General features: G+C 45.1%; 1 protein-coding gene across 5 annotated transcripts in view; it reads left to right on the top strand.

Moving 5' to 3' along the window:
• Positions 1 to 1,427: 1,427 nt before the first annotated feature.
• Positions 1,428 to 20,732, top strand: part of LOC115082333 (histone-binding protein N1/N2-like) — a 72,200-nt gene continuing 52,895 nt past the window's right edge. For 2 of the 5 annotated variants that reach the window (XR_003854137.1, XM_029586571.1), the window contains exons 1-4: positions 1,428 to 1,564; positions 15,402 to 15,452; positions 19,898 to 20,008; positions 20,450 to 20,530. Coding sequence is in view for 4 of the 5 variants with exons in the window: in XM_029586571.1 (XP_029442431.1) it covers positions 1,524 to 1,564; positions 15,402 to 15,452; positions 19,898 to 20,008; positions 20,450 to 20,530 (284 nt within the window). In the remaining variant the exon portion in view is untranslated. The remainder of the gene's footprint in view (positions 1,565 to 15,401; positions 15,453 to 19,897; positions 20,009 to 20,449; positions 20,531 to 20,732) is intronic. The other 3 variants (XM_029586569.1, XM_029586570.1, XM_029586572.1) reach the window with 2 other exon arrangements.

The raw sequence follows: 20,732 nt of genomic DNA on the forward strand, positions 1-20,732 counted from the left end.
CTTCCTTGCAAAAGCTTTATGGATATATGTGTAACTGACCGATCGATTAAATGAACAGGATTACCCTGACCAATTGATAGTAGCTGGAGACCGCCAGTGTTCTCAAGCGGAAGGCGTCGACACCTGGCAGGGTGGATGCCCTATATAAGAAAACATGGCTTACCGTGAGTCGGTGAATCCCCATGTACACCGGCAGCCGGGCGGGATGCTGAGTCCATCTGCATACACTAAGGAAAACGAGATTATCAGGTAAGTAATCTCTACATTTCCTAGCGTTAAGTCAGAGGGTGCACAGAAAAGAAGTTTTTACTGCTTTTCTGTGCACTTTCTCGGTGCTGGCAGAAATTAACGCCTACCTATGGGTAGGCGCTAATTTCTGAAAGCAAAATGTGCGGCTTTGCTGCACATTTTACTTTCTGTATCACGCAGGAATGACTAATAGGGCCATCAACATGTATTTGCATGTTGCGGGCGCTATTAGTTTCGGGGGGGTTGGACGTACGTTTTCGACGCGCTATTACCCCTTACTGAATAAGGGGTAAAGGTAGCGTGTCGGAGAAGCCACTTATCAGTTATCAATGAAGAGCAGGAATCATGCCCAGTGTTGCTTGCCCTGAGAAGGCTACCCACAAAATCAACTCTGGCAGCTGAGGGCAGCCCGGGGATTGACCTTCTCTTCACTAAAGGAAAAGAAATTATCAGTAAGTAGTAATTTCTCCTTCCTTAGCGTTTGGGTAGGGCAATCCCAGTGAGTGGGATTGACAAAAGCTAAACCCCAAAAGGACTGGAGGCTGGCAGGAGCCCAGCCAAAACCGCCCCTGCAAAACTGGCTCCCTCCCTAGCCCTAACATCCAAGCGCTAATGCATGAGGCGATGTGCAAAGATGCTCGCCAAATTTCAGCCGCTGACAACAAACGAAGCTCTGCCCACAATTTGGCCTGAGCCCTTGTGGAGTGCGGTCTAATCTTAGCAGCCACATAGGCTGTGATGCGCGCTATCAGTTTCCAGGGGGTTGGCCGCGCACTAGACTCCTTACAGTAATAGATGCGTCTCAAAAAAGCGCGGCCAGGCGCGTATTAAAGAGTGCGCCTGGCCCTACTGTGTGCAACTCTCTCATGCCTAAGCGTGGATTTCGTGCAAACCGGTGTTTGTGGCATTCAGATAATGTTATTGCCATGACAATTGTATACAGAATGATTAAAGTAAGAAGAGAAACCATGGCAACCTTGTAGTACAGGTGCAGAATGGGGAAGGGAAGGCCAGGCCGCCGCCCCACCTACCTTACCTGGCCCGGGAGCTGAACGCGCGCGCGCGCGAAGTGACGTCACGCGCTGGCCCCGCCCCTGCCGCGGCGTGCCCGGCGCTTCCCGGAAGTGGAGGGGCGGAGTTTAAGGTGCGCTATAAAAGGGTCCCGGTAAGGGGCTGGGCTTGTAACTGTTAGTTTTTTTTTTTTTTGTTTTTTTTTTTCTGCTTTTGTGTTCCCTGCTGGGACGCTGTTCCGGCTCAGTCTCTGTCCCCGCGCCATGGCTGAAGAGAGTCAGACTGACCCGTGCACCAGCGAGAGGTTCGGGGAGGCGCGGGTCGCGCCCTTGTCCTTTCGGATGGGGGGGGGGGAGGGGAAGTCGTGTTGTTGGGGGCCGCTGAGGGAGTGCATTTGGTGTGGGGCGCTGTGGTCGAGGACGGAGGCTTATGGAGGGGGTGCTGAGGGTGGAGGCAATCCTGTTTGTTTAGCGGGGGTGGGTTATGGTGATTAATAGGGGAAGGCTGCTGAATGAGTAGGTTTTTTTTTGGGGGGGGGGGGGTTTGCCCGGGTGGCGGGAGATACTCTGGATTGCTGTAGTCGGGGAGGGGGGTTAAGGGAGTTCTTGCGGTTGAAAGGGGGTTGGGGGTGAAGCAGTTATCCCCCTCCCCGCTTTCTGGTGGCGGCTGTGAGTGTGGCTTTCATTGGTGGGGGGGAGGGGAGTGCGAGCACGCGCCCGGTTTTTGCTGTACCAGCGCGCGACCGAGTTTTGGCGCCAAGCGGCTGTGCGCGCGGTGGATTATGGGATGGGATTTTGGCGCGCGCCGCCTGCTCCCGGGAGCGCGTACTTGTGTGTTAGGGATGCCCTTTTGCTACTTCGCGGGCGCAATCGTTTGAAAAGGGGCGTGTACCGGGTGAGCTGGAGGAGGAGGAGCTTGTGGGTGGCGGGAGGTCCTGGATTGCTCCAATGGTGGTTCCAGGTGTAAGCAGTGGCTTATCGGCATTTAGTATAGCGTCTACAGTCTAAGAACCCGATGTAATGAAGGGTGGATTAAAACTATTGAAACTCAGCCCACTGTTTCTTAACTCGCAAGTTAAACTTAATTTCTGTTGTCTGCCAATGCATCAGGAGTTAAAAATGCATGCATTTGGCAAATGCTTAGAAACATATTTCAGTGTAAGAACTGTGTGCATTAATTATATGTTCAGAAAACATTTGTGTGCAGAGAACTGTTTTTTTGCACATGACATCCCGATTACAGGTCCTGGCACTGGAATGTCTTCCTTGGGTAGAATGTTAACCCTGGAAACTTTACTGTGTTTTGGACTACCAGTTAAGCTTTTAGTGCTAAGAAAACATGAGCTATGCCAATGTTTCTATTTGCATTTGTGGGGTAATTCCTAATGCCTTTATTAACATTGGATTTTCACCCAAGGGTGCTAACAAATATGTATAGTTCTAGGTGCATAAACCTTGTGCCCAGAACTGCATTGGCAATAACATTTTAACACAAATATACATAACTGCAGGTTAAACTGTACTCTGTACTGTTATACTGAATCTTAATGAAGATAGGCGAACAAATCGTGGGGAGGGCTTTCTGTAACTAGCTGTAAGGTGTGTGGCCTGAGTTGTGCATGTAACCTTCCAGGTATTTGTCCTTTTTCTGTTTATATTCTTATTTCTATTTTCTTCCTATAGATAGTTTTGAGTTGCCTGAAGCTGGAAGTTTTTCTTCGATCTATAGTCCACCATTTAGGCACTTCAAAGCTGGTTATATTTAGGTACTGTAGGTCCACAGAGCTCACAATTGGTTTAAAGGTACTCCAATTAGAGAGGAAGGGCTGTTTCTCTGGGGGTAGAAGAGTTGTAGCTTTTGTTTCTAGTAGACTAGGGATGGCTATAATTTGAGCTGTGGTAGTTCAGCAGTACTGAATTCAGAGAACTACCTAGTTTTGCTTGTCATATGCATTACACATTTTTATGGTCTCAGCTGTGCAAGTCTTTATGTCCTATCCCAGGTTTTTGAACTGATTTGTGAATTTAAATGAAATATTTTTAAATTCCATGTATGTACCCAGATCAGTCCAGACTCCTGTATTTTGCCTCCCTTCCAGCAGATGGAGACAGTTTTACTAACACTGTCACTTAACCTGGTGTGCCACCTGCAGTCCTGTCAGTATTAAGTATTTGTCTCCAGGAGATGGAAGGTGGTGTAAATCCTGCATTCTGAGGAGAATAACAATTAAAAAATGTTGAAGTAGCGTTAGGATTTCTATTTAAACCCTCCCTGAAGGTCGGTAGGTCCTGGTGGGGCCATCCCACCAGGACCTACCGACACATATTCTAAAACACATATTCTAAACAACTATCTTATCGAAATCAATCCAGATATCTGTGCAATCACAGAAACATAGTTGAAACCCACTGATACAGTACTAACGAATCAACTTCCCACCCAGCTTTATGACCTTTTCTCAATCCCTAGACTCAAAAAGCAGTGGAGGGCTTCTTTTAGCTGCAAAAAAGGACTAGGCCTAACCTTACAACAATCAAACACAACAACCAACCTTGAACTCTCCTCCTTCAAATCCGATCACCTACAAATTGGCCTAATCTATGCCCCGCCAGGAACCTTAGAATCTGACCCCTCACCCATCATAGAGTTCATTGCCAAATATATCAACCCTGACAAACCTGCCATTATAATGGGAGACTTCAACATGCACGTTGACGCCTCACCACAATCCCTGAACTGCATTACACTACTTTCATCACTCAGTTACATGGGATTCACACAAATTATTAAAAGCCCAACCCATAAAGCAGGCCACACTCTGGGCCTCATTTTCATCAATAAATGCATCTCTCTCTCCACCATGCCCACATGCTCGATGGTCCCCTGGACGGATCACTAGATCATCAACATGACTCTCGAGATCAAAGTGCACCCTCCCCAATCTTTCCTGAAAACCACAATCCAATTCAGGAAACCATGCTCCACAGACCTCCTCAGCAACCATCTCTCTAAAGAATTAACACAACTCAATCTTTCTGATGCAAGCGCAACCACCACCTCCTGGATCAATATCACTAAAAAAAATTGCGGACCTAACTTGCCCGTCCACCACAAGTCCTACTACCCTCATGAGACAACAGGAAACCTTGGTTTACTCCAGAACTGAAGTCGCTCAAACAAGAGCTAAGACGTAAAGAACATATTTGGAGAGAACTCATCCACCACAACTCTAGCAACATACAAATCCCTCCTCAATGCCTACAGGAATGCAATACTTAGAATAAAGAGATTTTTTTTTCTCAAAAAAATCCACCATTTCATCTTCGATTTGAAAGCACTATTCTCTTACATCTCAGCTCTCACTAAACCATCCCCTCCTACCATTCTGGATGACTTAACAAAGCCACTGAATTAGCAGACTACTTCAAGAGAAAAATTGCCAACTTGACCGACCCCCCCCCTTGACATTCAACCCCCTCTCCCTCTCTACCCTACCTCAACAAAACACGAGTTTTGAATCTTTTGAGACCACATCAGCTCTTGAGATAGAAAATATTCTCAAGAAACTGAAACCCTCCTCTCATCCATTGGATACAATTCCGACCAACCTCCTCATTTCCGTAAGGACTACCATCTCAAAGCCAATGGCAGACATCATTAATTGCTCCCTAACTCAAGGTCTAGTCCCTGACCAACTTAAGCTAGCAATTCTAAAACCCTTACTAAAAAACCTAATCTGTCGCCAACGGACCCAGCTAACTTCCGCCCAATAGCTAACCTGCCTCTGATGGCTAAACTTATGGAAAAGATAGTCAAAAGCAACTATCTGATTACCTAGAAGAAAATACCATTCTCGCACCTCAGTTCAGCTTTCGCAAATCATTGAGCACAGAATCCCTCCTCATATCCCTTACGGACACCATACTAACAAATCTGGAAAAAAAACAACCCTATCTCCTGATTCTACTAGATCTCTCTGCGGCTTTCGACACGGTAAACCATTAAACACTAGAGCGTCTGGCAGACATAGGCATCAAGGGAACAGTCCTTAACTGGTTAAGTTCTTCCTGTCTAACAGACATTTCAAGATAAAGATAAACAAAGAATCACTCTCCAACCAGGGAGTCCCACAAGGTTCCTCCCTCTCACCGACCCTTTTCAACATTTACCACCTCCCACCTCTGCCATCTACTCACCAATCTAAAGCTAACTCATTACCTCTACGCAGACAACATACAAATTCTCATCCCGATTACAGAATCCTTATACAAAACTGACACACTGGAACAATTGCCTGCAATCGATCAATCAACTGCTCTCCAGCCTCAACCTAGTCCTTAACAACAAGACGGAGATCCTAATCATCTCACAAGATGACGACAACGGGCTTCTCAACCCAACTGGCATCCTCCTTTCAACCATACCAAAGTTAAATCAATCTCTTTGTGAGAGATCTGAGTCATGCTCGACAACCAGCTAAACTTAAAAAAAAATTTGTAAACACCACCACTAAGGATTGTTTCTACAAACTGCAAGTACTTAGAAAGCTGAAACCACTACTTCACTTCAACGACTTCCGTATGGTACTACAATCCATCATCCTATCCAGAATAGACTATTGCAACTCTCTCTTGCTTGGGCTCCCAGCCAGCACCATCAAACCTCTCCAGATGGTTCAGAACTCCGCAGCCAGAATTCTTACCAACACCAACAAGAGAACACATCACCCCCACCCTTAAGAACCTCAACTGGCTGCCCATTAAATACAGGATCCTCTTTAAAGTTCTCACAACTATCCATAAAGCTACACACATCTCACCCGCTCCACATAAGCTCCCAACTGCGTCCTCATACATCAACCAGACCGATCAGGGGAGCATATAAAGGCACTCTCTCTGTGCCCCCCCCCCCACCCCATCAAAATCTTCCTTTAGGAAATGCGCCTTATCTACAGCAGGCCCCACACAGTGGCACACGCTCCCTCCAGACATCCGACAAGAACCTTGCCACTCAATTTTCAGAAAAACTCAAAACCTGGCTTTTCTGCCAAGCATTTCCAGGAACATAAGCCCCTTGTTCACAACCAGCTTGCTCGTTCCTCTGCTCATTCTCACTTTCTGAACTAATTAAGGTCGTTCTAGGCACGATGTTCCCTACTAGTATTTCACTGCCACAGATTACTGACTGTTACTCACACAAGCTGTATTTTTCATTGTACAGATTACTTCACACAGTTAACGGTTTGTTTTTATGGACCAATCCATAACTTAGCTAGAATAGTTTTCCCTATCCAAGTTATGTACCCCTTGTTCCATGTACCGCCTCTGGGTGAATTCTTTTTCTCTTTCAATGTTTCAATGTAAACCATGTGATTTGTATGTCATACAGGAACACTGGTATATAAAAATTAAAAATAAATAAATAAATCCTTTCAGGTAGAGGAGTGGATGAGTGGGAAGGGTTGAAAACCCCTGGGTCTGTCAGGATCCTTGACCTGCTGAGGGAACTGGTGGGGCCAGTTCCCTCTTCCTCCTACAGCTGGTCAGCAGGGGCCTGCAGCTGCAAAAGTTAAGTTTTTTTTTTTTTTTTCCTATAAAACTTAACTGAGGCTTTTTTCTTGCTGCTTTGATTCCTGTCAAATGCTTCGGCCAGGTTTTGTGATGTTGCAATTCGGGTGTTGGGTACGCTTGAAGTCGTTTTTTTTGGGTTTTTTTTGTGGCGTTGGTGTGGGCAAGCTCATGCGGCATGTTTAAAAAAACAAAAAAAAAACCAAAAAAAAAAACACTGGAAGATTTCTCAGCCATGCTGTACAGTGAGGAGATGCACGTGTCTTTCTCTTACCAGTACTTGCTCCTGCTGCGTTTCCAGGGGAGAAGGCACTTTGGGGAGTGCTAGGGGAGCCTCGGATAGGCAATAGTCCTCCATGGGCAGTGTGGGAGTAACTGAGCAACCTGAAGGTGTCTTCCCAATTTTAGTAGGAACAGTGGTCATTTTATCTTTCGCTGTGAGGGCACTGCCCTGCCCCCAATGCTGTCGCCAGCAGGTTGAAGACTCTTGGAGCCCCTGGGGTTGTGGAATCTTAAGTGGGGGGAGGGGGAGGAAGACCTTTTGGAGCCAGAACCAGTTGAATCGGGATTTTTCCTCCCATTTTATTCTGCTTTTGCATTAAGCCTTTTTTGGCAAAAAGGTTGCCCGGACATCGTCCTGCAGGAGCCAGTTATGGCCAAGAGGCCATGTTTGGCTTGCTCTGGTGGGGCAACCAGAACTTGGAGAGTAGTGGCTCATTTGCCTTCTGCGAGTATAGGTAATAGCTTGGAGAGCTTGGAGGCTGATAATCCTCTGGTGTAGAACATTTGGGTTGCACAGACCCTGACACTTGAGATAAAGCACCCTTAGTGGACGGAGATTGTCTGTCTGTCCCTTAATACCATGTGTTATAAATGACCTGGGTATTAAAAAAAAAAAAAAAAAAAAAAACCCACACAAAATTCCCTTTCCACAAGTCAGTGAAGGAGCTAGTGCTTACTGAGTGGGAGACTACAGATACAGGTTTGAAAGTTGGCAGAGCTATGGAGAAGCTGTATCTGTTGCTGGAAGACTCTTTGAATATTATGTGGATGCTGAAGATTGATGCTTCAGTTTCCGCAGTGACAAAGACAATTCTGCTGGTGATCTGCAGCACTTAAGGATATGTAGGATAGGAAGTTGGAGGTACACCTCAAGATCTTTGAGGTGTCAGTGTTGGGCATTCATGCTGCTGTATGTAGCAGTTTATACTCTCGGCCGGATTGTGCTAGGTACAGCAATTGCAATCTGATAAGTCCTTATCCTTGAAGGAAGCAAAGCAGGCCGAGAGACTGGAAACTGTGGTGGCCTACGGTGTGGATGCTTTGTTTGATTTCTGCTAGAAGGCTTCTGTGGTTAAGGAACTGGTCTGCAGATGTTTGGTCCAAGTTTTAGATGAGTGCTTCCTTTTAAGGGGAAGCTGCTTTTTGGTGAGGACTTGGAGGAGTTTGTGAAACTTCTGAGACAAAAGGGCACAAGCTGCCAGAGGACAAGCTGAAGGTCAGCAGAGGCTTCTCTTCAGCAAGGGATCATTTCTGGTCGAGCAGACATCCCTGGCAGTTCCTTCCCACTCCTTGGTCCCAAAAATCAGAGTTCAGTTAACATTTTTTCTCGTACTGGGCCAAGTTCGTCGGATCAGTGGGTCTTAAGTGTGATAGAACACAGTTACACTCTAGAATTTGCATGTCCGTTAAAGGATTTGTTCATACAGTCCCTTTGCACTTATGGGCAGAAAACGTGTGGTGTGAAACTCAGTCTACGTTTGGGGGGCCATTGCCCCAGTGTCAGTTGGAGCAGGGAACAGTAAGATGGTCCCAAAGGACACTGCTTTTTGTCCAATTCTGGATTTAAAGAAGGTGAATATGATTCTTAAGTTCCTTGTTTTTTGGATGGAAACATTGATCGCTGCAGTGCATAAAGGAGTTTTTGGCTTCTCTAGATTTGACTGAGACATATCGCTACATTACAATTCGACCGGACCATCAAAGGTTTCTAGGGTTCATGATACTCTGAGATCAGTTTTGACCCTACCTTTTGGGTTGGTAATAGCACCAAGGACCTTAACAAAGGTGGTCGTAGTGACTGCAGCTCTTCAGCAGGAGGGTGTCCTGGTCCTCCCGTATTTGGACAACTGGTTGATTCATGCAAAGTCAGAGGATCTTTGTCATCGGATGGTGGCAATAGTGCTGTAGCACTTACGGTCCCTGGGCTGGATTGTGAATTTGCACAAAGCTGAAGCCATTTCAAGTTCTGGAATTTCTGGGAGCATGCTTCAATACCGGGCTTGAGTTTCTTACCAAGGAGTGGATTGTCAAGATCCAGGGACAGATTTGCAGATTGCTAAGCAGGGTGGTTCCCTGGGTCTGGGATTATTTGCAGGTTCTTGGGTCTATGGGTTCCACTTTGGAATTGGTCCTTTGGTTGTTCACTCATAATCATTCACTTCAGTTGGCCAGTTATAGTTGAGGAATTGGTCAGCCAATGCAGCCTCCAAGGCTAAACTCTCCAAATTGCCGTTTGGCAGAGAGTTGGAGAAACTGGGGCAAAGTGGGGCAAATCTCTGGTTCCTTGTTTGCCAGAAGTTGAGATGGGCACAGCACTCCCTTATGAGAGGTCATGCTAGAGGATCCTGGCGTTTCTTGGTCCTATAGAGGAGTGACCTTTCAGAGGTCTCAATCCTTTCATCCTGACAGCCCAGATGAGGCACAGGCTTGGGTGGTGGACCCTCCCAATGAAGGTTTGCTGACTCTCCTCCAGGAACAGCAGATAGGGGGGTTGTCTCTCTATTTTATCAGAAGTGTATTGAGATCACATGGGCTCAGTGGGTCCTGGAGGTGATATGAGACAGCTGTGTGGAGTATTGCAGTATGCCGCAGGACGTGTTCATGGTATCTTCCTGCCTCATTCTGCAGAAGAAAGGTGGTGGTTACATAGACAAGGTTCCTCAGTATGAGGGCTGTGGTCCCAGTGCTAACATCTCAAAAATACAGGGCAATAATCAATTTATTTCATTGTGCCAAAGGAGGTCTCCTTTCATCCCATCCTGGACCTCAAAGGTGTAAACAGTCATTTGCGAGTGAAGTATTTTCACTTGGAAACACTGTGCTCAGTAATGGCTGTGCAGTTGAATTCTTGACCTCCTTGGATCTCTGAGGCATATCTTCATATTCCCATCCAACTAGAGCAGGGGTGGGCACTTCCGGTCCTCAAGGGCCACAAACCAGTCTGGTTTTCAGGATATCCCTAATGAATATGCATGACATAGATTTGCATACAACTGAGGCAGAGTGCATGCAAATCTCTCATGCATATTCATTAGGGATATCCTGAAAACCAGACTGGTTTGTGGCCCTCGAGGACCGGAAGTGCCCACCCCTGAACTAGAGCATCAGCACTTCTGCAGTTTTTAGGGATGCCACCTTCAGTTTTGGGCACTACCCTTTCTGGCCACTGCTCCCCGGACCTTTTTCAAGGTAATGGTGATAGTTGCGTTGAGAGGATATAATTCTGATGCACCCATATTTGGATGACTGGCTGATTCACACCAAGTCGCTGGAACAGAGCCACCTGGTAACTCTCAAAGTAACTTCCCTGCTGCAGGAGCTTGGCTGGGTGGTGAACTTAGTCAAGACCAGCATTCAGCCTACTCAGTCATTGAAATACCTGGGGATTTGGTTCAACACAACAGGGCAAGGTATTCCTACCTGAAACTCTAATTCTGAAGTTGCTAGCTAAAGTTCACCTGAACACTACACCCAACCGTGTGGCTTTACCTGCAGGTCCTTGGCTTAATGGCAGGTGCCATGTATGAGGGTGCATATGCATCCTCTTCAGCGCTCCCTGCTTTCTCAGTGGGATCTGTGGTTTCAGGACTATTAGATTTGGCTCTAGCTGCAGATGGAGGCTTCCTCCCAACTGCAGTGGGGGCTGCAGGTGGATCATCTAAGGAAGGGAGTCTCCCTGTCCCCACTGGACTGGCTAGTGCTGACAACAGATGAGTCTCTGAGGTTCAGGAGCTGATGGCACAAGAGCTTTGGAGTGCAGAAGAGTCTCTCTGGAACGTCAATTGGCTGGAAACCAGGGCCACCTTATTGGCATGTTTGCAGTTTGGTGACTGACTGCAAGGTTGGTCAGTCAAAATGTCTGTCAATACGACCGTGGCTTACATCAGTTGGCAGGGAGGTGCCAAGAGCCAGCAGGTGTCACTGGAAATAGATCAACTTATGGAATGGGTAGAGGTGCATCTCCAGATCTCACCCTCACATTGCAGGCAAAGACAATGTCAGAGCAGACTTTGAGTCTGGACCCAGGAGAGTGGGCTTTGTAAGTCAAGGAGTTTCAGTTGATTCGGGATCGTTGGGTTCTCCTGTTCCTGGACCTGTTGGTGACTGCAATGCAAAAGTTCATCTATTCTTTAGCTGTAGCTGCAGAAGGGATCCAAAGTCATCAGGGATTGATGTCCTAGTGCAGGAGTGGCTGGAAGACAAGTTGCTGTATGCCTTATCTCTGTGGCCCATATTGGGCAGATTGATTTGCAGGATTGAACACCACAGGTTGTGGTTGCTCTTGGTCACTCCAGATTGGCCTAGGAGACCATATGCAGATCTGTGGAGGCTCCTGGTAGATTTGCCACTTCGACTTCCAGCACACGGGGAACCTGTTGCAGCAGGAACCTATCCTTCACATAGATCCGACTTAGTTTTGTCTTATGGTATAGCCCTACTGAAAAGTAGGTAAATGCCACAGTGACTTCCACCTTGGTAAGAGCTAGAAAGTTCTCCGCTACCTTGGCCTCTGTGCAAGTTTGACAAGTGATTGAGGTGCTCTTCTTTCCTTGGTCAAGATTCTGCTTATTCCAGAATTTTTGCAGGAAGGCTTGACTTTTAATTGCTTAGATAAAAGTAGCAGCCCTCGCCTGTTTTAGGGGGTCAGGTAAATGGTGGATCCTTGTCAGCTCATCCTGATGTGCAGCTTATTTTTTTATTTTAAATTCTTTTCTATACAGTCACTAAGTTATTTACCATTGCTACGGTTTACATGTAGGCACATAAAGTAATGTAGGTGGATGCGCACTATACTACATTCTAACAGGTGCCACAAAAGGTTCAGTTACAATAAATCATTAAAGACAATCAATTGTTCAGTGAAGTAGGTCATGACCAACTGAAAGGAGTGAAACCTCTTCGTCCTTTACAGTTTCTGGTGTCCATGAGTCTTAATTTGGTCCTGGAATTTTTGGCAAGTCCTACATTTAGACCACTACGTACTTTGTCCTTGCAGTTGTTGATTTTGAAAATGGTGTTGTGGCAATTTATTCAGTATGTAGGGTTTCCGAGCTGCAGGCTTTGTTTTGCTGGAAGTCGTTTCTCCAGGTGACCTCAGGGGTGGTACAGCTGTGTACTGTTCCTTTTTTTATTGCAGGTGGTCACTGGGTTTCACTTGAATCAGGCAATCTCCCAGCTGTCTCTGGATAAAGAAAGATGCAGAGGAGTATGGTCTGTTGCGACCCTTGGATGTCAAACATCACATTGTCAGGTATCTGGAGGCTACTGAACCTTTGCAGAAGTCTGTCCTTCGTGGTGGTACTAAACAGGGAGGGCCAGCTTCAGAGGCTACTATAACTCGCTGGATTAAGGAGGTAGTCATGACTGCTTAATGGATGTTGGGAAGCCATTGCTTAGTCAGGTTCAGGCTCAGGCAGTGTCATGGGCACAAGTGAAATTGTCTCCTGTCAACATTTGCTGGGTTGTGTTGTGGTCCTCCTTAAACACCTTTTCCAGGTATGATTGTCTGGATGTTCAGGCCCAGGAGGGTGCAGTTTTGTCTGGACCATGGGCAGCCTCCACCCTATTTGGGGGTAGCTTGGGAACATCTTGTTTTGGATTTATCTGATTGGATGCCAAGAAATGAGAAATTACTACTTACCTGAATTTCCTTTTCTTTAGGACAGTTGGATGAATCAGCTTCCCTCTTGGCTGCCATGTAGTTGTATGTTCCTCCTGTGTGCCTACATGTTACAGGGTTTAGTAGTGTTACACCAGTCCCTAGACCAGTGTTATTATCGGAGCTCAGTATTGACATGGTGGTTTCTTTTTAATCAAGATTTTTGACTAGTCTGTCCACAGTTGCTTTTGAAGAGAATACTGGTGGGCTGAGGTCACTGAAGGGGTATATGTACGGTGACGTCAGCTTGTTCAGTCTCTATCTACTGGTAGGCATGCATAACCCACTTGTTCTGGATTCATCTGACTTTCCTAAAGTAAAGGAAGTTCAGCTTGGAGAAGAGACGGCTGGGGGGAGGGGATATGATAGGTCTTGAACAATAGATGTGAATTGGTTATTTACACTTTCAGATAATAGGACTAGGGGGCATTCCATGAAGTTAGCAAGTAGCACATTTAAGACTAATCAGAGAATTTTTTCACTCAATGTACAATTAAGCCCTGGAATTTGTTGCCAGAGGATGTGGTTAGTGCAGTTAGTGTAGCTGGGTTCAAAAAAGGTTTGGATAAGTTCTTGGAGGAGAAGTCCATTAACTGCTATTAATCAAGTTTACTTAGGGAATAGCCACTGCTATTAATTGCATCAGTAGCATGGGATCTTCTTAGTGTCTGGGTAATTGCCAGGTTCTTGTGGCCTGGTTTGGCCTCTTGGAAACGGGATGCTGGGCTTGATGGACCCTTGGTCTGACCCAGTATAGCATGTTATGTTCTTAATTATGCATTGAGTGTGAATTTTCTAAGATTTGTTTTAAATATGCTACTTGCTAACTTCATGGAGGTCTCCCTAGTCCATTTATTTGGGAGTAAATAACCATTTCACATTTACCTATTCAAGTCCTTTATGACATTGTATAACTGTATCATATCTCTTCACACTGAATAGCCCTAACCTCTTTAGCCTTTCCTCATAGGGGAGCTGTTCCATTCCCTTTATCATTTTGGTTGCCCTTCTCTGTACTTTCTCCATTGAAACCTTTTTTTTTTCTTTGAAGATGTGGTGACTAGAATTGCCCACAGTCTAAGGTGCTATCTAACCATTGAGCAATAGGCATTATGTCATCCTCAGTTTTATTTGCTATTCCCTTCCTAATGCCTAATGTCATTTGCTTTTTTTTGACTGCCATAGCACATTTAGCCAATAAATTCAATGTAATATCAGCTGTCACCCATAATCTTTCCTGGGTGGCTTCTCCTAAAATGGAACCTAACATGTAGCTATGGGTTATTTTTCCCTATATGCATCTCCTTGCACTTGACCACATTAAATTTCATTTACCATATGGGCGCTCAGTCTTCCAGGCTCAAAAGGACCTGTTGCAATTTATCACAATCTGCTTGTGATTTACTTTCTCTGAATAATTGTTTGAAGACTTGATCACTCATCGTACCTCTTTCCAGATCATTTATAAATATATTAAAGCACTGGTCCAAGTACAGAGCCCTGAGGCACTCCACTGTTTACCCTTTTCCACTGTGAAAACAGACCAATTAATCCTACTGTTTCCTGTCTTTTAACCAGTTTGCAATCCACAAAGGACCTCTCCTATTCCATGACTTCTTAGTTTTCTTAGAAACCTCTCATGGGGGACTGTCAAACACTTTCTGAAAATCCAGTTAACCATTATCCACAGGTTTGTTCACACTTTAAAAAAAAATATATATAGCAGATTTGTGAGGCAAGACTTCCCTTGGATAAATCCATGCTGGCTGTGTCCCATTAAATCATGTCTGATTTTATTCCTTATAATAGTTTCCATGATTTTTCCTGCTTTAACATCTTGCTTCGTTTGAGGCCACCAATAGAATTGAAGCATTGTATGGGTTTAGGCCATCCAGGGTGACCTGCAACATGGGAGTTGTGGGACCATTTCAAAAACGTATCACTGAGTTGGATAGACTACCATCTTCCTTGGTCATGAAGGCAGCTAATAGGATCCTGGCTGGATTGATGTATAGGAGGCTTTGGGTACCCTGTCTGGAGGAAGCATGAGGGCATCTGCTTGTAGGTTTTTGAGAGCTGGACAACATTTTAAGTCAAAATCAAAGCATGCAAAGAACAGAGACCAACTAGCTTGCCTTGTATTTTAGTTGGGCATTATGGAGTACAAGATTTTTGTTGTGTGTGTGTGTGTGCATATGCTGATAGTGTTGGGTGCCTTCAAGCAAATGAGACCATTCTTCCAGTGCTAGTTTGGCAAGGAGTTCCCAATTGCTGATGCTGTAGTTGCACTCTGCAGGCAAAACTTTTTTTTTTTTTTTTTTTAGAACTAGCAGGGGTGGAGGACTCCCTTAGCTGAATGACTTAGCACAGCCCCAACACCCAATGTGGAGGCATCCACCTCTAAGATAGACATGTAGAGTCTGGATGATGAAGGCAGTTCTTGATTAGGTGTGGTAAATAGGATATTTTGTAGGTAGGTTTAAAATGGTAATGACAGATGAACATGATTTAAAGTATATCTTGTATATAGAATAGCAGGAGGGGGTGAACAGGTTAGAATTATTTCAGGTCTTCAGAAATAAGGTATAATACATGCTCTTAGTATTTGTGCATTCTTTTGGTTATAATTGCAGAATGGAAGATGAGGCTGCTGCTCCATCAACATCCACTGATCAAACTGACAGGCAAGTAATGAGTTAAGAGTGAGTGTTATCTCTGCAGTCTTAATACTTACTGTCAAATGTCTTGCCTTTGTTTTAAGGTGTAATGAAGATGCTTCAGCAAAACTTAACTAGAGATTTTGGGACCGATGCAATACGTGTACTCAGCCTAGCGCACAGCTTAATGAGCAATTGGATGTGTGTTTTGGATGTTAGCCTAATCTCTGTTGCAATAAGGGGATTAGCACATCCAAAACACATCTTCAAACTCTTAACATAGCATTTAAACATGATGGGCACTATTGGCTATGTAGATGAGGCTTAGCTATTGCCTGCCCCTGATGCAGAAATCACCACGTGGCTAAGGCACCCTTGTTAATGTGGCAAATTTACACCAGTCCTGGAGCAGGCATTGTCATACCATGAGTCTGGGACCTGTCAGAGTGGAGACTTTCTGCTTGCTGCTACTGGCTGCCTGCCTGGTTGGTAAAACCCCAAGACCAGATTCCCCAGTACTGCATGAAGTTCATTGACTGCCTGCTATAAACATGTTTTCCTGTTGATAGCAGGGCTGAATTAGCCATGCTGTCATGGGAACTGTCCATTAGGGCCCAGGAGGCAGAGGTTTGCTCTGCAGCTGTGCATGCCTTCCTGCGCAGAACAGATTCTCCTCAGTCTGTTTTTTCTGTGCATGGGAGCACATGCAGGGCTTAGTTTCTCCTCGGCATCATTGAAAAATGTCAAATCCAAGGCCTTCGGGCTTTAAGAAATGTTCGTGTGGAAAGATCATGTCATCAGTGTTTGGGGCCTCAACATGTTCCTGCCTCATGCCCACACTGTGGCTGGATGTCACCGAGAGCTCAGCAGCAGCAAGCTCAGAAGATCCAACAATTAAAAATGGCAGAGGGCTCCTACAGCCCTCCATCGGAGGCCCACTCCTCTCTGGGGCCATCGAAAGAAAAAGCCCTGACAGTAAGGAGGTCAGCATCCATAGAGCTCCACACCTCCAGGATTGGAGGTTGTCTGCCACAAACGTGAAAGGCCAGCAAGCAAAGGCCTCAAAGGCATAGGGACCCATCCATGCCTCGGGGTACAGACAGCCTGCCAGCATCAACCACGTCAGATGCTCCTCTCGGGACAAAAACTGTCAAAGACGGGGGAGGAAGCCATTGCAAAAAAATCACATGACACAACAAAGCTGAAACGCACCTAAATACAAGCAGCGCTGGGATCAATGTCTAGAGTCTGAGTTGGCGCAGTCAGATTCCAGATCGATGCATGAAGTGTTGGAATCAGTGCATGTTGCTTCGACCTCTGTGCATGCATCGGGATCGGCGCAAAAAACATAAACAGCGACTCATGGAGTGTTGGGATCGCATAAACAAGCAGAAGGGTGAGACACCATTAAAGAACCCACAATCAAGGAAAACACTGTTTGCTTCCCAGGAGAAACCAACTCCTGTGTCAACCACATTGAGCAACCTGACAAGGATTCATCAAGAAAAATCACCACCAGGGAGACACCACTTCCCCAGTAATCCAATACTCTCAGGAGTATGTGCAGATCACATCACTCTTCTTAAAGGTCATCATATTCTATAAGGGTAGGTTCGGATGTTTCATCCACTTCCAGACATGTCGTAAGTGACAACATTTCACAGGAACCTCAGCATAAGAAGAAAAGGGAAAGCGTAGACCATGAGTTGCACTCGCAACATACTGAGAGGATAGAAGCTATCCCACTTCGTGCATGAATACTGCCTTCAAACCACAAATGCTGACAAACAAAGCATTCACTCAACTTTTATCAGCACCGTCTGACTTCTTCGAGGTCATGCAATCGATGTTTGTTTGCATTACCTACTTCCCCAACTGGAAGTGAACCACAACATTGTTCCACACCCTCCTCCCCAGGAGAAGTGACTACAATGCCTCCAAGAGAGCCAGCTCCTCCACGGTCAATCCAACGACCACCTGAACATGAGTCTCTAACATTACAGAACCTAATTCCCCCCACTGTCCCCGTAGTCATCCACTGGATTTCCATCAGATCCTCCGGAGGATCCCCTGAGCCATACTTGCCACCAGAGGATTTATCCTACCTGAAACTTCTGGAGGAGGTAGGATCAATGTTGCACCTTGAGATTCAAGACACCTGATCCAAGGGCAGAGACCTTAGGATTACTCAAAATATTTGACGTGCCAGCTGAACCCACGTCTCTACCTTCGCATAAGGTAATTTAAAAACATGGCTCTTTAAACTAGCCTTCGACTAACACCACCCACCCTTCCCCCCCTCCAAATCCATCTCCATTCTAATCAACTCCCCCTTCTTTGATTATCCGCCATTTTGTTACTCTTGCACGTTCTTACGCGTCCACCTCCCAACCGTCGAGTATTTAACTAGCTTTTTTCTCCTGCCCTGTTGTATACTCTTGAACCTAATCTCCTCTCCCCTTTATTTTAACTCTTATTTAATCCCCTGCCAGCAGCTCCTTTGAACGTTTATACCTCATAAGCTCAATGTAATCTTGGTAAACTGAGTTGTACATAGTTAAGTTGTTTGACTTCAATACTTTCTACTTATACTATACTTATAAGAAATCAGTGTGCCTCACATAATTGCAATGTTTAACTGATATGATGCTTGTATCTGTAATGCTACATTCTATTTGCACTGTTTTCTTTGTAAACTGAGGCGATCCTTATTGGTTGCTGTCTTAATCTAATTCCCCTTTTCCTCTTTTTCCCCTGCTATTGAAGCAGAAAGCAATGATGGAGTTGCATCAACAGCAAAAAGGCTTATAGGTTAACTGCCACACCAGCAAGCTACCCCATGTATTTTCTTTATTTCCATTCTCCAGCCTTAAGGGGTCCAGTGTTTTCAAAGGGACATGGGATACTCTTTACTGTTTGTCTTTACCTCCTCTGGAAGGGCATCCACCACCCTGAAGTACCACAGATCAGTCCAGAGTCCTAGCCCATTGTGTGCAAAAGACTGCACTGCTTATGATTAGCAAGATCTGATGAGCAATTCAGTGTGTATGGTTTCAGAGCCTATAGGTTGACCAGGTTTGGCTGGTTCCTTGGTCTGCTGGGCTTCAGTTCAGAGGGGCTTGAACCCTGTTTCATGTTTGCCCTGGGAGACGGGGGATAGTTGAGTTTGGGGGGGTCACTCTAGTTTGGCTTGGGTACAGGTAAATACTGCAGGCCTGTAGGTGGAACTTTTGGTTATGTAGCAGTGCCTCAAAATTCTTGTTCTTTGCCTGCATCTACTAGTAGAGATGCAAAACCTTCTTGTCTGGACTGATTTTGGTACTTCAAGAACAAAAATTAGCAGGTAAGAACCAGTTTTTCCTATGTTGCCTCTATTGCTCTATCAAATGGTGTGGCCACATTGTTTAAGTATTGTTTGCAACACTGATTATAGCAGAATTAGAAATGGTACAGAGAAGGGTAACTAAAATAAGATGGAACAAGTTCCTGCCCCCCCCCCCCCCAGGAGAGGCTGAAGAAGTTGACTCTTCAGCTTGGAGGGGAGATATAATAGAGGTCTATAAAATGAGCAGAGAAACACAACACATCTGTTTACTCTTTCAAAAAATAGACTAGGAGACAAAAATTACTAAGTAGTACATTTAAAACCATTTTACTCAATGCAGAATTAAGCTCTGTAACTTTGCCAGAGGATGTGGTGAAAGCTACTAGTTTAGCTGCATTAAAGGTTTGGACAAGTTTCTGGAAGAAATGTCCATGATCTATTAATAGCTGGTCTTGGGGAGGAAATGCACTGCTTATGCCTAGGAGAAGCAGCATGGAATCTGTAGCCGATGCTTGTGACCTGGATTGGTGATTGGAAGCAGGCTACTGGACTGGATGGACACCTTTGGTCTCACTCAGTATGGCAAGTCTTGGGCTCTTACTTGAGCGCACACCTTCCTCTTTTCTTAAATCAGCCCTGAAGACCAGTGTACTTTCAAATGCATTGTTCCAGTCAAGTGCTGAGTTGAGACAAGGTGTATCTAATAAGTGAATTCAGTGTCCCTAAGAGTGGGGACTGTGCTACTTTGCCTTTTTTGGTTCAGCAGTTCTTGCTAATTCAGAACCAGCCTCTAGTGGGCTATGGTACCATGATCTTTCACAACTACTGAGGGTTGCCTCTTCCCAACCTAGAAACTGCAGGGACTACAAACCATAGCACCAGCCCCCTGCCCCAGAATCTGGCTAATATTCCCCAGGTCTAGCTGCTAGGTATTGCCATTGCACTGGGCTATGAATATGCCCTCCAATATTTTTTATGAGCCTGGGGAGAGGGCGGAAGACCTGTTTTTTATCCCAGTTTCAGGTCCTCAACACGAGTGCATGGTACTTGCCACCAGGCTAGCCTCTTTACTTTAAATGCTTCATTGGTTTGCAGTTGTCATGTGATGACTTAAGTGTTTCCTTCCCTGTTGTTTTTTGGTCTACAGTGTGGATGTGGATGGAGAAGCCAAAAAACTGCTGGGCTTGGGGAATAGACACCTGGTAATGGGAGACATTCCAGCTGCTATTAATGCCTTCCAGGAAGCCAGCAGCCTTCTGTAAGTAGTGGTGCCTATTGCTGTCTGATCTTGCTAACCAACTTAGTTGGTGAGACCCAAACTAGCTAGTTGATTACTTGTGCTGCTTAATGTCTGTTAAATGTCCATATGATTACTCCATTGGCAGCCTAGATTTATACAGGTTAAAAAAAAAATAGACCCATGTTCAGTTTTCAAGAATGCCATTTAGATGGCAAGCTTATCACATGAGCTTCACCTAATATTCTTACCCCTAACATCAGCTTTTAATACTGAAACCTCTACTTGTTTCTCCTTGGTGACTAGTACTATATGATTGTTAGCAAGCAGCTCATTCCAGTTTGTCCTACCTTGTTCTATTACTACAGAGTAGAAGTAATAAATGGTTGAAGGAAGGTGACTTAGGTTATAGTGAAGATGCCCTAAGGGTTTTTCAAGATTCTAACTGCTTGTCTTCTGCAGTGGAAAAAAATATGGTGAAACAGCTGACGAATGTGGGGAGGCCTTCTTTCTGTATGGTAAATCGCTTCTGGAACTAGCAAGGTATGAATCAAGTTTCTGCACAGCCAGAATGAATCTCTTGGGAAAGGCTAAGCTGTATACCTTCTGTTATGTGTTAAATCTCGCTGTTCTGTGGCATTCTCACCACAAGTCCTTGGTAATCCTGTTCTGAAGCTGGTAGAGAACATTGTTTTGACTGTCTTCTGCAGTAGCCTCATGACTCCACACAAACTGAGTATAGAAT

Source organism: Rhinatrema bivittatum, unplaced genomic scaffold (genome assembly GCF_901001135.1).
Source record: "Rhinatrema bivittatum unplaced genomic scaffold, aRhiBiv1.1, whole genome shotgun sequence".
Classification (NCBI taxonomy): domain Eukaryota; kingdom Metazoa; phylum Chordata; class Amphibia; order Gymnophiona; family Rhinatrematidae; genus Rhinatrema; species Rhinatrema bivittatum.